Here is an 18,330-nt window from a genome sequence, read left to right as displayed (position 1 = left end):
TCGTTCCCCAAACATCTCACTTCATCCAACCAGATTGGCCCAGAGCCTCGTTTGCAGTAAGGGGGACGTTTCTTCTCCAAAGCAGTTCCGCAACCTAGCTGCCCGCAGACCACATTCGCGTCAACCGCATCCCAGGAGTCATCGCAGACTGTGCCCCAAGTACCATTGTAATAAATCTCCAGTCGTCCAGCACATATATCTCCACCGTCAGACAGTCGAACTTGGAAGTGATCTATTGAACAACAAAACAGGAGATCAAACACTTCATTACATATTGATCACATCACAGAGTAAAACAAGGTATGGGCGGATGCTGGGATTTTGTGCAATATACAAAAGTACTGGAAATACTCGGCAGATCATAGGGATTGTATTTAGGAGCAGGGAGACTAGGCTGAAACAGTGCAAGGTACTGACGTGACCACTTATGGAGCATTCCGTACGGTTCTGGTCTCCTTATTTGAGGAAGGATGTACTGGTATTGGCGGTAGTACAAAGTAGCTTCACTGGATTGATTCCAGAGAGGAGGGGTTGGTCTATGAGCAGAGATTGTGTCGTTTGGGACGTAGTCGCTGAAAATTAGAAGAATGACAAGGGAATCACATAAAAACATAAAATTATGAAAGGCATATTTAACATTGAGGTATGTACGTTTTATTTCCATTGGTTAGGCAGACTGTAACTAGGGGGCATAGCCTTAAATTTCAGTGTAGTAGATTTCAAATGGAGATGATGAGGAACCTCTTTTCACAGATAGTGGTAAATCAGTGGAATTCAATGTTCATTGAAGCAGTGGATGCTGCCTTACTAAATATAATTAAGACAATGATAGATACATTTTACATAGTAAGGACATTAAGGGATATGTGAAAAAAGACATCTGCAGATCAGCCATCATCTAATTGAATGGCATAGCAGATGAGACGGCTCACTTGGCCTACTCCTGCTCCTATTTCTTATGTTCTTATCTTTATTCTTATTCTGTCTTTCCACCTCATAGGATGATGATGATTCCTTTCGGTCCGTTTGTAGGGTTTGATATGTGCATCCTGGAGTACCAGGCCGATCCATGACTGGCACTGCAAGGTTTCCCCACTCTTCAGAAAGGAATAGTGTGTGTGTGAATGAATTTTAAGTGGGTAGGGGATTTCGCAGGTCCAGTCTCCCCCACCCCCACCCCCTCAACATCCCCTCCAAGATCCAGTGGCTTGTCAAGGTCCACCATGTCTGGGAGAAGTTCTATTGTAGAGAACGTCCTGTACAAGCTTCAATGCAAGAGATGGTACATGTTTGTAAGATGGCCGTTGACCCTACAGAGGGTTCCTCGGCCCTTTTGCAGGTCTAAATTTTAAATATAGTACTTTTTTGTATATTTGTTCTTTTTATTCGTCTATCCCCACTTCATGCAGGTAGCCAAGAGCTCCGGAACAAAATTGGACTATTATAAAATGCTCAACAGAGCAGGATTTGACATTTATTTTCATGTTAAATTTATTGTCAAATTGAAATCATTGAATTTCAAAACATTATGTTAAAATATACCATCATGAAATCTGCATTCGAACTTCCCAGGTATACCGGTTTTGACATGGATTCGCTTCCTCCGACATTTTAACCGACCCTAGTAGTAAAAAAAAACTTGCGGTGTCTGCAGATATCCAACTTTGACATTTTCCCGATAATTCCTCGACCTTTCATCCAGTTCCTGAAGATTTTTTTAAAGCACAGCAACTATCCCGTTTATGACTCATTATTTGCGATCCCTGATTTTATTGAATGTGACGATAGGACAAAATAGTTGGCCACTGTAATTGTCCCCAGGGCTGGTGGAATCTTCAGAGGGTTGTGGCCAAACCAAAACTGGAATTGTGTACTTTTATGCAATTTAGCGAATGTACCGCAACGGCAAGGCACCCGACTTTATTATTATTGTGGTTCCGATGTTCCTAACTCGACAACAAACTTCCCGGCAGCTTGCCATCTCCCAGGTGATATTATTTGCTCACCTGAACACCGGACCCCAACGCCGCTACTATCGTTGAAAAACCGATTCAAAGTGAATGTGCTGCAATTGCGGAGCTGCGATTCGATTCCTTCACACTAGACTTCATTCACCCACACCGGCCCGTCACTCTCTCCGTACATTGAGGAGTTGTAGGCTGATATAGCAGAGCCGCAACCCAGCTCTGTGCAGACCACGTTGGAATCATTGATGCTCCAGACGTGATCCTGAACTCTCCCCCACCTGCCATTGTGGTAGACCTCCACTCGGCCGTCGCAGCGGCTCCCTCCGTTGGTCAGTCTGAGAGACCAACTTTCATCTGCAAAACGAAGTATGTTGAGTGAACCGCTTAATATTAAGCCAAAACTCTTACATCTATTCTAAACTTTTGTCTGACGAGCTGATGGTTGGTTTCTGCACCAATTGGCCTCACGTCAGTTTCGCCTACCTGCTGAATCCGTCATCTTGCTCTGGCTCAATTCAAACCAATGACAAGCACTTTCTGTGCATAATATTGGAAACTCGATTCAGCAACAAGGCGCAGACTGTCAATTGACGAGAAATATATTTTAAAGGCGAGGATCTTTTCGAACGCTGCCTTCATATTTGTTCAACTCTCGTGCAACACTTCATGACGATTCCACATCAACAATAAACTTTGCTCTTTCTATCTATCTATCTATCTATCTATCTATATCTATCTATCTATCTCTGTTCCTCTCTCCCTCTCTCTCACTCGTTAAATTTCCGAAAATTCAGTTGACATATCCCGTGAGCGTACTTCGTGCCAAAATTTCTGATTTGATTCGTCAATTCCTTGCCTCTGACGATAATAACAATGTGCAGCTTTCAACTAAAGTCCTGTTGTCCCAATCGTCATTGCTCTACCACATCCCAAAAATCACATTTTGCCTGCAAATCAGAATTCCAGGCAATTATTTACCTTCGACAAAAAAATTACGCAGTTTCACCTCCCTTTGTAATATGGAATAAAAACACGTCTCAAAACAGCAGTATCAATGAGTTTCTTTAACAAGTAGCTGAAGTTTTCTTCGACCTGGAAACAGTCCACTTATTTCAGATCAACAAACTATGGCGACTCACCTGAGCAGACGACACCTGAAATGTTTCCAAATGAACATCTAACCTCGTCCGAGAGTGAAAATGGACAGTCGGCTATTCGGGACTCATTCCCCCGGCAACGGTAGCTCTTCTTCCATATAGGACTGGACCCCTCGCCAAATTGAGCACCTCCGGGAGTTCCAATTACTGCACCGCAATGTAGCTGATAACAGATCACGCTGGCATCCGCTAAGCTGAAGTGGGCGTCACAAAGGGTCCACCACTGGCCAGCGTGTGGCACTTCAACAATTCCAGAGCATCTGTTCTTTCCACCCACCAGTCGCGGTCCATGAGTCTCTGATTAACAAATACACACATTGAAATGCTCTTAAAATAGGAATGCGTAGAAAATTAATAAAATATTACTTTATTTTTCGCTTTTTAACACGACGCTTTTAAATGTCTTTTCAAAAGGCGATCAATCTTGATTTTTCTTGCTGTGATATTTAATCCTTCGGACTCCGGCCATTTTAACTTTTCATAACATTTTCTCCGGGCTGGGTCCATGGGTAAACTGCAGTACGAACACCAGTATGAACCAAATGGTGGTTGGGTATAAAAGCAGTCCCAGGAAACGGGGACACGGTGTGTCTGCATTTGTTGGCAATCCTTGAAAGCCGACACACGGAGGATCTGCGCTTTTTGGTAGTCCCTGGTAACAGGGGCACAGAGTCCAACGGGTTCATGATGTTATTTCGTCGAACTCACCTGCAGTTATCCTTCATCTTTTTCACAATTTCCTTATTTGACTGCATTACTTCATTTTCCAGAATTCTCCTTCTCATCAAAAGTATGAAAGCTTAAGGCAGTGGTTCTCAACCTTTATCTTTCCACTCTCATACCACTTTAAGTAATCATTATGCCATTGGTGTTCTGTGATTAATAAGCGATTGCTTCATGTTGCATCCAAGTGGGAAGGAAAGGTTGGCTCCAAATCCAATTGTTTTTGCTTGATAAAAATTGCCATTGGCCCTTTGGAGTTATGAAACTGTGCACATAACGAGTGAATTACCTACGATTAAAAGTGGTTTTCTTTTCACCTACATCCCTCTTGAAGCAATTCCTTACTAATCAGAGCACCGATAGCATAGGGATTACTTAAAGTGGTGTGTGAGTGGAAAGTAAAGGTTGAGATTCACTGGTAAGGTAGTACTGCACCTTTATTTTTATGAAGTGTTCTTGCAACTTAATTTTTTTTATCACATTCATTTTCAGTGTGCTCTATTTCACCTCTTCTCGGGATAATCGGGAGTACTTTTATACTTCTCAATTATTTATTTGTCCGTTTTAGATGTGGTAATTCTATTGGAACATATTTTCATGCTGTTTGGTCATGTATATATATATACAATCTTTTTGGAAGAAAATTCAATTGTTTTTAGAATATCTGTATAAGATTAAAATACCTTTAGATCCGACAGTATTTTTACTGGGTAGTTTGCAACCTTTGAAAGGTTTGGGATTAGATAATTTTCAACTTGCTTTTGTATATTTAGCTTTATCTGTAGCGAAAAAATGTATTGCTAATATGTGGAAAGATATGATTGATATTAATAGATGCCATAACAAGATGAAATATTGTTTAATAATGGAAAAGATTACATATGTTTCACGTGATAACTATAGTTTTTTTATTAATAAGTGGTTTTTATACTCAGAATATTTACATTTCAATTTATGTTGATTAGATCTTAATATGTATGTTTAATTTTTCCTTAATATTTTTTTCTTTTTTCTTTATGGCTCTCCTTAGGAGAGTTGGCTGAAGGGGGGGGGGGGATAATTTTCTTTTTTTTTTCTTTTTTTTTCTATATATAAAAAATAACTTTCATGTTTAATTGTTATATGTGTTATGTATTATTTGTTTTTTGAATGAATAAATAAAGTTTTTAAAAAATATATTTATTTGGTCATCTGTGGGGTTGCCCATTTGGCAGAGAAATATCCTTCCTCAAAGAGAAAGCAGGTTCAAAGCAGAAGGAAATCTGTTCCTGGCCCCCTCGTATTGCTTTACCCTGGTGATGTCTTTGCAAGAAGCATATCTTTGATTTTGTGGTAGGTTGCTGTTTAATCGATTGGAATCCGCTTTATGCCCATTTCCTCCTTCTGATCTTCACATTGAATTCAACGAACAATGTTGTCCAAAATAAAATGATTAAATTATTAAATATATAAATGCTGTCCAATGTGATATCAACGTTATATACTATATCAATGATTTGTGCTAACGAATTTTATGAGCACTTCATAACAGGGAAATATCCATAACCGATTCCTGAGTTCCATGGACAATTGAAGTAAAATATTTGTATTGTTCAGAAACTGGCTACTCACCAGAACAGATCACATCGACCCCAGTTTTATGGTTACATTGACGAGTTCCTGAAGAAAATGGACATGCCCATAAGGTTGACTCGTCGCCTTTACATTCAAAGATATCGCTCCGGATAGGCTTAATTCTCTCTCCAAGATCAGCTCCGCTCCGCACAGACACGGCGATTCCACATTGAAGTTGACGGCACACCACATTGGCATCACGTATATCCCAGTGATTGTTACACATGGTGTACCACTTATCACCAAACATGACATCCAGTCTTCCCGAGCAGGTGTCATCTCCGGATACCAATCTTGGTATTCTGTGTTCTGAGAAAGATAAGAAGCACAGTCATCTCCTGTGGAGATCAGCACGTAGCTGGGCTGAAATCAGTGGGGTTCCAGTCACCACTCCAACTAATGAGATTTCTCATCTACTTCCTCCATCATATTCAGTTTCAGGTGGAATTATTTTGACATCACACGACAATGTTGGCCCGCTCCAGTTTCAAGGCTAGATTTTATTCCAAATAAATATACAGCAAAGTCCCAATAAAATAATATTGGAGTCAAATTCCAATAACCTCTGTCACATTTCCTACTTCATTCATTTTCATCAAAAGCTGAGCAGAAAGCATCATCTATTTTCCTCATTCATTAAGGTCTAATCAAATAATTGTCATACTCTCTGTAATTAACGCTCTTACTGTCGCTGAATAATGGACCTTACGAAGCCTTTTCATGCTCTCGGTACAGAGATTCAAATTTTATGAATGAGCCTCCGTTGCAGTCCAGTTCCACACAAACACACGATCTCTGATAACATCCTGATAAGAATAATTCTCAGTTTTGTTTTGTTTTTCAGATTGATCATCTCTCTTCCTTCTTGACAATGTCTGTTAACTCATATTTTGGACTACAAGGCGAGTGAATAGGTTTAAGGACGTTAAACAAGAAAATATGCATACTGTTTGATTGTTGTGAAATACACATAAGTGCAGGAGAAACGGAGATGCTACGTGACCTGCTGAGTTTCTACAGTCTGAGGAAGTTGTGTTTCCTATATGTACGGATGGATAAAGGCATGTTTTCAAAATGTATGGAAAACTTTTCACTGCTCAATTAACACCAAGGAATAATGCCGGGTGATATCACGCAGCGCCGCTCTTCGATGTTAAGCGTATACTACATTAGGTTCATACCTTTCCATGCATTTGCTTATTAAAATTCTTTGCTAAGTGACACACAAGCGGTGATTGTATGTCCCGCCAGCTTCTACTCCTCCAGATATCATTCCTTCTCTGTCTGAGTCCTTCCCCAGAGATCCCCTTTAACGTCGATTACTTTCACCATAAATATTTATCAGCTTGATTTAGATCAATAGTTCACAACCTTTTTCTTTCCACTCACATACAACCTTAAGTAATCCCTGTGCCATCAGGGCTCTGTGATTAGTAAGGGATTGCTTAAGGTGGTGTGTAAGTTGGAAGGGAAGGTTGAGAATCACTGTTATAGACCCAATTGTTATGGAAATATTTTGCTTGATAAAAATTGCCATTGGCCCATTTCCTGTGGATTATGAAACCGTGCACATAATGAGTCAATTACGGATGATTAAAACAGTGATTTTCAATTTTTTTTCTTTGCACCCGCATACCACCTTAAGCAATCCCTTACTAATCACAGAGCACTTATGGCATAGGGAATACTTAAAGCGATATGTGAGTGGAAAGAAAATGTTGAGAACCACTGATTTCGATATTCTTTGCATGGTATAGACGCTGAACATCAAGCCTACCAACGCCTCTCATAACTGGATATCCCCCAATCAGATCACGCTTAGCCTTCAGGAGAAAGAAGTTCGATTCAGCCTATACCTCCTCAAAAATGAAGTCCACTCAAGCCAACAGAATATGTGACAGAATATAGATATGTTTTTGGGATATAAATTGAGGCAATGTTTTCAAGTGTAGGTCACATACAAACACTGAAACAGATCTTATTTATAATACTAGACCTCAGATAGTGCAGGACATATCGGCTCCAGAAGCTTTGGAGAGTGCCTAAGAAACGTCAGTAATGTTTTGTTGTTTACAAAAGGGCAACAGATGACAGAACTTGTCAGAGCTGCATTTTGTCTGGAGTGGAACTTACTGTTCTAGGCGGATCATGTGGTTTGGCAAGCAGAGAGATAGTCAAACAGGTTTTCTCTCAGTGAGAGAGAGATCAGTTCTACAGTTTTACAGTCAGCAGCAGCCACTGGAATTGGAACAGGACAAGCTGGAAAACTTGAGGAAAACCCAATTCTGAAAGATGCTTTGTGAGTGCTTAGTTCAGCCTAGTCGAAACCCTTGTGGTTCATGCAAGAAGAGTGGATTGGCAGTCTTTGGAATAGGGGAAACAGCAAGGAACTCTGTGGTGACCTGAAAGAAAGAGGTTATCATCTGGAGAACGCTGAAGAGGCAGGTTTCGTCAGCAAGACACTGAGATGACTGATGGAAATACCTTAGTTGTGGATGTTCTGGAACAGGAAAAACTCTCTCTGAAAACTGACAAGAACCATCCTGAGCATTAACCATTTACCTTTCAAGCACCAAAGCCTGGTGAACTTTATAAATGTTAAATTCTGTGCACAGTATAAGAATTGCTTGCAACCAGTGAACTTGGAGGAATGAAAAGTGAGATTGGACTGTGAATCAAAAAAACCTTTCTGAACTTACACACACATTACATACACATGTGCTGAAAATTAGAAGGGGGTTAAGTTAGGTTAGTTAAGTCAATAGTGATAAGTTAAAGTGTGATTCTGTTTTTATGTTTAAAGGTCATTAAAAGCAACTTTTGTTTAAGTACCAATTTGTCTTGGTGAATATGCATTGTTTCTGGGTTTTGGTGTCCTCGTGGCTCATAACAATTATTGATCTCTTTTGCATCTTCACCAGTGCAAACCCACGTTGTAAAAGAATTGCAAGCGGAGCTACAGACAATTATCATCAGAATCAGTAGGTATTTTAGACTGCAGGCATGCAACAGCACAATCAACTGAATTTTCCGTCAAAGTTCAGGTTGAACGTCACTTTAAGTGTGTTTATCTTTAAAAAGAAATAATTGAAATTAGCCAGACATGCAACCCACACGAATTCCTGATGACTAACTCTAATTAGCCCTGTCTTTCCAAGCTTCTTTATTCCATTGAATACAGATGAGAAAATTAATTTAGTGTATAATCCATATCTACAAATTCCACAGATTGTTTGTTTATTGTAATGCGAAGAGGGGACATCGAGTTCCCTTGTGACCTGAAGCACGCACAGCTAAACACTATGTACTATTAAACTCAATATGAATGGAGTTCTGGCAGCTTGCATTTGCTAATGTGGGAAGGGTTGAATTAAGATCTCTTCATTGGCAATGCTTGGCTGCGGCCAAGAAGATTCCTCCTGATAAAGTTTTACTTGATCTTTTTCTTTGTGTATGCACAGATGTCAATATACGTGGTTCTTATCTGATAAATATATGATAATAAACATGAACACGATTTGAAATTGAACATAATGGCTCCATAACATCTTTGCATCAACTCACCAATTTCCTTACATTGGACAGCTCTGGTAACATTCAAGAAGATTGAGATCTCGAACCACAAAATAGCTTATTTCAACGATTTATTTCCAATGCTCCATCTGTTATTTACACGGACCTATACCATCGTTCACTCCAAGGCCGCTAAATTTGACTGCTCTATGCACCCTGCACTGATGGCATTGCACCTACTCCATCGAATGCTGAGAACACAGGCCTTTATTTTCCTCGCAAAACGAACCGCAAGGCATTTAGATTTAAAATAAAAACGATGCCCCACAAAATGGCTTCACCCAGGCATGCACATATGTCCTAGTTAATTTATCAGAACCATCACTGAAATCAAGGTAACTCAACAGTTGAGATATATGAGGATTTTTTTCATCTCGGTGAAACAAGAGACTGCAGGCACTGGAATCTAGAGCAAACCACAAACTGCTGGATGCCGGGAGAGAGGAGAGCTGAACCCTGTATCAGGACAGAAGCAGCCTGATCCCCTGATATCTTCCAGTAGTTTGCATTTTCCTCAGTGCTTGCACTCCGCAGAATATTATTGCCACCTCTTATTGCCGATTAATTAACCCGCGTGTGAATTCAGTAACACAATGTGTGATTCCCAATATGACAGAAATAATTGTCAGAAATTGGATATAATTTCCTATCAGTGGCGGTCAGTCATGCGCTTTTAGAGGGCATGGCAAGATGGCGCAGCATAAAGACGTGTAATTCCACCATTCCACAGCAAGATTCTTAAGTACCGGATTCTAAAAATTACAAAAGAGGTTAAAAATAATATTTACAGTTTTCTGTTTAAGAGTGATTTAACATGGCTACTAATGTGAAGAAATCTAAAGCTCAACTTCAGAAAAAACTACCTTATAAAAGTTTAGAAGAATTGAGGCCTACCTGCATAGTTGAATCCATGGAGTCATCATTGGGAGCCTCCAAACACAGAGAACTCCTGCCCATTTGAGTTTGATGCCAGCACTGATCCTGCAGTCGCAAGATGGCGCTGGCACATTGGTAAGCTCGGCCATTGCCAACCCGCGTGCACGTGATGCCGTGCACGCGGGCGGCCCGACCGACAGAGGATCCCGTGAGCCCACAATATTCCTTGGTGGCCCGGGGATGCACAGTGAGGCATCGGAAGATGAACCTGCACATTCAGCAGTTCTGGCACGTGGGGTCTCTCCCGGGTGCGTGAACCTTTGGAAAAGGTGTGGGCTGTGGGGGAGACCGAATGGTGGTGGCCCGATGGGGTCAGTGTGCTGCCGTCGGGTATCCAAACCTGCAGCTGCACAGGTAAAGGACCTGTTCTGCCTGAGGAGGAAGAGGAACTTACCTTGCTGGAATCTACTCAGGAGGAGGAGTCTGAATTTAGAGAAGGTAGGCCTCAAAAGATGGTTATGGAACCTTGACTGGACTCAGTGTTCACTGTTTTGGAAAGGATTTCTTGTCAAATGGAGAATATGTCAAAACAAATGTCAACTCAAATGGCTGAAGGATTTACGGAGGTGTTAACAAAAATGAATACTTTTGTGTAATGAAATGACTACTATGAAACAAGAAATGACTGTAGTTAAAAATGATATTAACAGATGTATGAAATCTGTTGATACTGCACGAGATTATTCTTTTTTAAATTGAAACAGCTTTCTTTGAATGTCAAAATCAGGATGGAGCATAATAAGGTAAAAATAAAAAAGGTGGAGGATTCTTTTGTCGATGGGGGTTTCAAAAAAGGGATTTATTTAAGAAGATTTATTCATTGGAAAATCAGAAGAATAGTTGGTCTTTCAGAGGATATTGAAGGTTCTGATCCAATAAAAAAATTTAAGCAATGGGTTCCTGAAGTATTGGGCAAGGAGTTTGTCCCTGAAGGTTTGGAATTGGATCGAGCTCATAGAGCATTGAGGAAGAAAGGATTCCAGGACAAACACCGAGAGCAGTTCTGGTTCATTGTTTGAAAAATCAAGATAGAGAGATGATCTTATGAATGGTGGTACAGAAAGCATGGCAAAATCAATCTCATTGATGGCTCAAAATAACAGAGTATTTTTATAGTGATTTGAGCCAGGAGGATTTTAGATGACGGGAATTTAATTTGGCTAAAGATGTACTGTGACGTAAGGGTTATAAGTTTGCCTTTCATTATCCTGTGATTTTGAAAGTTTTTTATGGAAATTTTCAATCCCAATTTTTGAGAATGTTCATGATGGTTTGGTTTTTGCTAATTCATTCCCAGAATTGTGAAGGAATGGTCGGTCTTCATCATCATCTCCTAAGAGGAGGGTAAATAGAGTTGGGAATGGGAATGGGTATGGGAAGAAGGGTAAGAAAGAAGAGCTGACATGAAGTCTTCTTGACATTGAAGACCTTGAACAATCACTGGGTTTGGAATCATTGGGCTGAATGTATCTATTACATTTGATTGTGCTTACTTAAATAATGAGTATGCATCTGGCTGGGAGTATGGATGACACCGACAGCTTTGATAGTCATCTGTCACAAGTGGGTTTAACACACCCAGAATTTTAGGGTGTTACAACCTTTGAGTGTTTTTTTTATTTATTTTTGGGTTAATTTTATTTTTTGAGGGGGGAAAATACTTTTTCTCTCCTTTCTCTCTCTTATTTCTGTTTATTAAAGGGTTTTTTAAATTTATTTATAAGGGGGCGTTATTTTATAGTCTGTAAATATATTAGTAGATAGGAAAAGTGTCTACTTTTAATTTTGCAACTTTTAATGTTCAGGGATTAAATAATCCAATTAAGGAAAGTGGGTATTGGCTTAAATTTAAAAAATGAAAATTAATATTGCCTTTTAACAAGAGACACATTTGACTAAAAGAGAACATCTGAAATTGAAAAGAGACAGGGTTGGACGTGTTTTTTCTTCTTCTTTTAATTCTAAGCAAGAGGGTATCGATTTTTATTCATTAAAATGATTTTTCTACAGTGTTTGAACTGGAATCGTCAGAGAGAAATGTTGGGAGAGTTTTACGAGTGAATTGTAAAGTTTTTGCTGAATCGTGGACAATGTTTAATCTCTATGCACCTACTATAGATGATGAGCGGTTTATTTCAGAAGCTTTTTATTGTTAACTCGGGCTAACAAAAATATTTTAGTTGGGGAGATTTTAATTGTGTTTTGCACCCTTTATTGGATAGGAATCTGAAAAAGTATAAGGAAATCAAAGATGGCAAAACAAATTGGTGCGCGGGTGAAAGATTTAAATTTGGTAGATATTTGGAGAAAGATTAATCCAACAGAGGAAGATTTTTCTTTTATTCTTCATGACATGATTCGTTTAATAAAATAGATTTTTATTTTGTATCAGCACACCTACAGGGTAGAGTATTGCAAGTTGAATATAAAAGTAGTTATATCAGACCATTCATTATTATTTTTTTTCTTGAGAAGTTTCGGAAGTAGTATGTTTGTTGTACAGATGGAGGTTTAATGCAATGTTACTGAAAAAAACAGAGTTTGTTACTTTAATTAATGAACATATCTCCGACAGAGAAGGATTTTACCTTTTATTCAGCTAGACATGAATCATTTTCAAGGATTGATTTTTTTTTTAGTATCGGCACATTTACAACAAGTGGAATGTTTTGGATTTTGGATCATTCTTTGTTATACTTTACATATATAACTTCTGAGAAAACTCAAGTGGCTTATTGTTGGAGGTTTAATATAATGTTGTTAAAAATACAGAATTTATTGATTTTTGAGAGAACAAATTAATTTCTTTTTGAAAGAAAATTCTAATTCTGTTCATAGTAAATTTGTAGTATGGGATGCTATGAAAGCTTATTTGAGGGGACAAATAATTAGTTATACTTCTAAAAAAATAGAATCGATTAAACCAGAGTCTTGAGTTAGAGAAACGGATTAGTGAGTTGGAAAAGGAGTTTCAAAGAGAGGCTACAGAAGATCAGAAAATAGAATTGTCTAGGTTGAAACTGGAATATAATACTTTGCAATCTTATCAATTTGAGTGTATGATTAACAGGACTAAACAAAAATATTATGAATGGGGAGAGTAAGCACATAAGGTATTGGCATGGTAATTAAAGAAGGAACAGGTTTCAAGAACTATTAATGCTGTTATAAGGAATTTGTTTATTATGTATATACCTTGTGAGATTAATGATGAATTTTGTTCATTTTATAAGTTATATACATCTGATGGAAAACAAGAAAACAGATCGATTGATATATTTTTTTTAATCACAGTTGAACTTACCAACGTTAGAGGATGTAGATATATAGGAGTTCGAATCACCATTTACTGACTCAGAAATTAAAATGTCTATGAAGGAAATGCCGAACGCTAAATCGCCTGGTGATGATGGATTTTCAGTTGAATTTTATCAATTTTTTTACGATGATTTTTCTACAGTGTTTGGAGATGTACTACGTCAGGTTGGAGAACATTATGAATTGCCTGTGTCTTGTTCTCGTGCTCTAATTACAGTAATTCCAAAGAAAGATAAGAGATCCTTTGAAAGTATCTTCATATCAACCGATTTCGTTTTAATGTAGATTATAAAATTATAGCTAAAATTTTAGCGACTAGATTGGTTACGTTTTTACCTAAGCTGATTCATATGGATCAAACAGGTTTTATAAAGAATAGATATGCCTTGGATAATATTTTATGTGTGATTAGTTTGATTAATAGATTTCGACGATCTTCAGACCATCCAATTTTGATATCTTTAGATGCCGAAAAAGCATTTGATAGAGTTGAGTGGAATTTTTTGTTCAAAGTTTTGGAGAAATTTAAGTTTGGTCCTTTCTTAATTGGTTGGATCAAGGCTTTATATAGTAAACCGGTAGCTAGAGTATTGACAAATGGTTTAATTTCAGAACCGTTTAAACTGACCCGATCTACTCGTCAAGGTTGTCCTTTATCACCAGCTTTGTTTGTGTTAGTGATCGAACCTTTGGCACAGTTGATAAGAAAAAATACACAGATACAGGGTATGAAAGTTTTAGATGAGGAATATAAAATTAATTTATTTCCCGATGATGTATTGGTGTATTTAACAAATCCAGCTCAACCACTTTTGTATTTGAAGGAGTGTTTGATGCAATATGGACGTCTTTCTGGATATAAAGTTAATTGGGAAAAAAGTGAAATATTACCGCTGAGTGAAGGAGATTATTCAGCTTATAAAAATATTCTTAATTTGAAATGGAAGGATCTAATTAAGTATTTGGGTATAATTTTTGATGTTAATTATCAATCTTTATATAAATTAAATTATGTTCCGTTAATAAAAAAAATTAAAACTGATTTGATTAAATAGAAAGATTTGCCTATTAATTTATTGGATAGAATAAATACAATTAAGATGAATATTTTTCCACATATACAATATTTATTTCAATCTATTCCATATTTACTTGATAATTTATTTTTTCAAGATTTGAATAAAATGGTTAGGGAGATTTTATGGAGGTAAATTTTCAAGAGTAGCCTTGAATAAATTAACTTGGAAATATGACCTGGGGGGGACTACATTTACAACATTTTCAAAATTATTATGAAGCAGCCCAACTTAAATTTATTAGTTCATTGATGGATTTGTAATGGCGCCCTTGTTGGGCCAAAATTGAGATGGCAAATATTTATGAATTTGAAATACATCAATTTTTCTTTAGAAGGAATTTAAATTTGTTACAGCAATATAATGTGCCTATATTAAAACATTTATTGAAATTATGGAAGAAGAAAAAGAAATTGATAGGTTCTAGTGGTGAATTGTTGATATTGACTCTGTTGTATAACAATCAACTTATGCCTTTTTCAATACATAATCGGAGTTTATTACACTGGAGATTAAAAGGTATGGAAAATTTGGGAGATTGTTTTAAACACGGTAAATTTTTATCTTTTGATCAGATGAGGGATAGTTATGGTATTGATAAGAATTCTTTGTTTCTTTATTATTAAATTCGATCTTTGGTAAAGCATGTGTTTGGAAGAGATATGATTTTACCTGAAATGACTAAATTTGAGACTTTTCTTATGAAGGTACCAGAGAAGGGATATATTTCAGTTATGTATCTAATATTACAGGATGGTATGTATAAAAAGGGTTGGGATAAATCTAAAAGTAAATGGAAAACAGATATTGGTTTTATTTTTTCTGAGGATGATTGGTCACATATTTGTTATGATAGTGTAACTAGACTGATAAATGCACGTTATGCAAATATTAATTATAACTCTTTACATCAATTGTACTTAACACCTGAAAAGCTAAACAAAATATGGTTTTCATGAATCAGATTTATGTTTTAGATGTGGTAATGCTGTTGGAACTTTTTTCACATGGTTTAGTCATGTGTATAAATATATATACAATCTTTTTTGGAAGAAAGTGCAATTGTTTCTGGAATACCTGTATAAGATTAAGATACCTTTAGATCCGACAGTATTTTTATTGGGTACTTTGCAACTTGAAAGGTCTGGGATTAGATAAAATTTAACTTGCTTTTGTATATTTAGCATTTTCTTTGGCTTGGCTTCGCGGACGAAGATTTATGGAGGGGGGTAAAAGTCCACGTCAGCTGCAGGCTCATTTGTGGCTGACAAGTCCGATGCGGGACAGGCAGACACGGTTGCAGCGGCTGCAGGGGAAAATTGGTTGGTTGGGGTTGGGTGTTGGGTTTTTCCTCCTTTGCCTTTTGTCAGTGAGGTGGGCTCTGCGGTCTTCTTCAAAGGAGGTTGCTGCCCGCCAAACTGTGAGGTGCCAAGATGCACGGTTTGAGGCGATATCAGCCCACTGGCGGTGGTCAATGTGGCAGGCACCAAGAGATTTCTTTAGGCAGTCCTTGTACCTTTTCTTTGGTGCACCTCTGTCACGGTGGCCAGTGGAGAGCTCGCCATATAACACGATCTTGGGAAGGCGATGGTCCTCCATTCTGGAGACGTGACCCACCCAGCGCAGCTTGATCTTCAGCAGCGTGGACTCGATGCTGTCGACCTCTGCCATCTCGAGTACTTCGACGTTAGGGATGAAAGCGCTCCAATGGATGTTGAGGATGGAGCGGAGACAATGCTGGTGGAAGCGTTCTAGGAGCCGTAGGTGATGCCAGTAGAGGACCCATGATTCGGAGCCGAACAGGAGTGTGGGTATGACAACGGCTCTGTATACGCTTATCTTTGTGAGGTTTTTCAGTTGGTTGTTTTTCCAGACTCTTGTGTAGTCTTCCAAAGGCGCTATTTGCCTTGGCGAGTCTATTTAGCATTATCTTTTGTATATTTAGCATTGTATATTTATCTTTTGTATATTTAGCATTATCTTTTGTATATTTAGCATTATCTGTAGCAAAAAATGTACAAATATGATACAATGTACAAATATGTACAAATATGATACAATGTATAAAAATGTACAAATATGATACAAAAAAGATACAAATATGATTGATGTTAATAGATGGCATAATGAGATGAAATATTGTTTAATAATGGAAAATTTACATGTTTCGCATGATAACTATAGTTTTTTATTAATAAGTGATTGTTATATTCAGAATATTTACATTTTGATTTACATTGATTAGATCTTAACATGTATGCTTATTATTTTTTTTCTTTTTTTATGGCTCTCCTGAGGAGAGTAGGCTGAAAAGGGAGATTCTTTTTTTTTATATATATAAAATATATTGTTCATGTTTAGTTTATTGTTATATATGTTACTTATCTGTATTTTGAACAAATAAATAAAGTTTTAAAAAAGAACATATCTCTTAATTTTTGACTGAGAATGTTGATTCTGTGGATAGTCATTTTGTATTATGGGACGCTTTGTAATCTTATTTGAGAGGGCGCATCATTAGTTATTCTATGAAAGTTAAGAAACAATATACGGCAGAACGTTTAAGGTTGGAAAAACAGATTGCTGAGTTAGAGAAAAATTTTCAGAAGGATGTGAGAAGAAAAAAAGAGCTGCTTAAGCGATGTTGAAATTACGTTATAATACATTACAAACCTGTCTGTTTGAGCGCTTAATTAACCAATCTAAACAACATTATTATGAGTTGGGAGAGAAAGCTCATAAGATACTTGCATTGCAACTGAAAACTGAACAGGCATTTCAGACTAGTAATGCTGTTAAACAGAATTCATTGATTACCTATAAGCCTCAGAAAATTAATAAATAGTTTTATTGATTTTATCAAAAATTATATACTTCTGAGGGGAAGCAGGATAATGATTATATTGAATCTTATTTATCTAAATTAACATTACGGGTATGAGAAAGATGTTCAGGAATTGGAATCTCCATTTACAGATTTTGAAATTAAGGAAGCTATACAGGAAATGCCGAACGGAAAGTCTCCAGGGGTTGATGGATTTTCTGTGGCATTTTTTTTTTAAATTTATGATGATTTGGAGATGTGTTAAAACACGTTATTGTGGATCAGACAATACCTGAATCTTGTTCAAGTGCTTTAATAACTGTTATCCCAAAAAAAAGATAGAGATCCACTGAAAGTGTCTTCATATGGGTCTATTTCCCTATTAAATGTAGATTATAAAATTATAACGAAAATATTAGCTAACAGACTTGCTAAGTATTTACCTAACTTCATACATACTGATCAAACAGGTTTTATTAAAAATAGAAATGCCTCAGATAATTTCTTCATTTAATAACTTTGGTCAATGCATACTGAAATAAACCTAACTAGATGCAGAAGAGACTTTTGATAGGTTTGAATGGGATTTTTTATTTAAGGTGTTAGAAAAGTTTAAATTCGGCCCTTTTTTATTGGTTGGGTTAAAGCTTTATATAAAAATCTGATTGCCAGTGTGGTGTCAAATGGTCAGGTTTCTTTACCATTTAAGTTGACTCGGTCAACATGGCAGGGCTGCCCATTGTCACGATCCTTATTTGCATTGACTATTGAACCATTGGCACAGACTATTAGGCAAAACGATGAAATTAGAGCTATGAACGTTATGAATGAAGAATATAAGTAATTTATTTGCAGATGATGTTTTGATATATTTGAAAGAACTGAAACGGCCGTTGATGCAGTTACAAGAATGTTTGTCTAAATTTGGAGAATTATCTGGATATAAAGTTAATTAGGATAAGAGTGAAATTTACCAGTTGGAATAGGAGATTATTCTGCATTTAAAATTATTACAAAATTAAAGTGGACAAATAAAAGTATAAATTTGGGTGTGCTTGTACATGCTAACTATCAGTCATTGTATCAGTTAAATTATGTGCCTGTATTAAAAGGAATTAAAGTGGATTTGATTAAATGGAAAG

General features: G+C 37.1%; 1 protein-coding gene across 3 annotated transcripts in view; it reads right to left on the bottom strand.

Moving 5' to 3' along the window:
- Nucleotides 1-2,012: 2,012 nt before the first annotated feature.
- Nucleotides 2,013-18,330, bottom strand: part of LOC138754094 (scavenger receptor cysteine-rich domain-containing protein DMBT1-like) — a 48,159-nt gene continuing 31,841 nt past the window's right edge. Inside the window, exons 9-12 of one of the 3 annotated variants that reach the window (XR_011351561.1) lie at nt 5,459-5,770; nt 5,139-5,230; nt 3,107-3,421; nt 2,013-2,321 (exon numbers count right to left, since the gene is read on the bottom strand). Coding sequence is in view for 1 of the 3 variants with exons in the window: in XM_069917915.1 (XP_069774016.1) it covers nt 3,314-3,421; nt 5,139-5,230; nt 5,459-5,770 (512 nt within the window). In the remaining 2 variants the exon portion in view is untranslated. The other 2 variants (XM_069917915.1, XR_011351562.1) reach the window with 2 other exon arrangements.

This window comes from Narcine bancroftii, chromosome 2, assembly GCF_036971445.1.
Source record: "Narcine bancroftii isolate sNarBan1 chromosome 2, sNarBan1.hap1, whole genome shotgun sequence".
Classification (NCBI taxonomy): domain Eukaryota; kingdom Metazoa; phylum Chordata; class Chondrichthyes; order Torpediniformes; family Narcinidae; genus Narcine; species Narcine bancroftii.
Note: the sequence above shows the minus strand (reverse complement) of the source record. Positions and strands in the feature narration are given on the sequence as shown.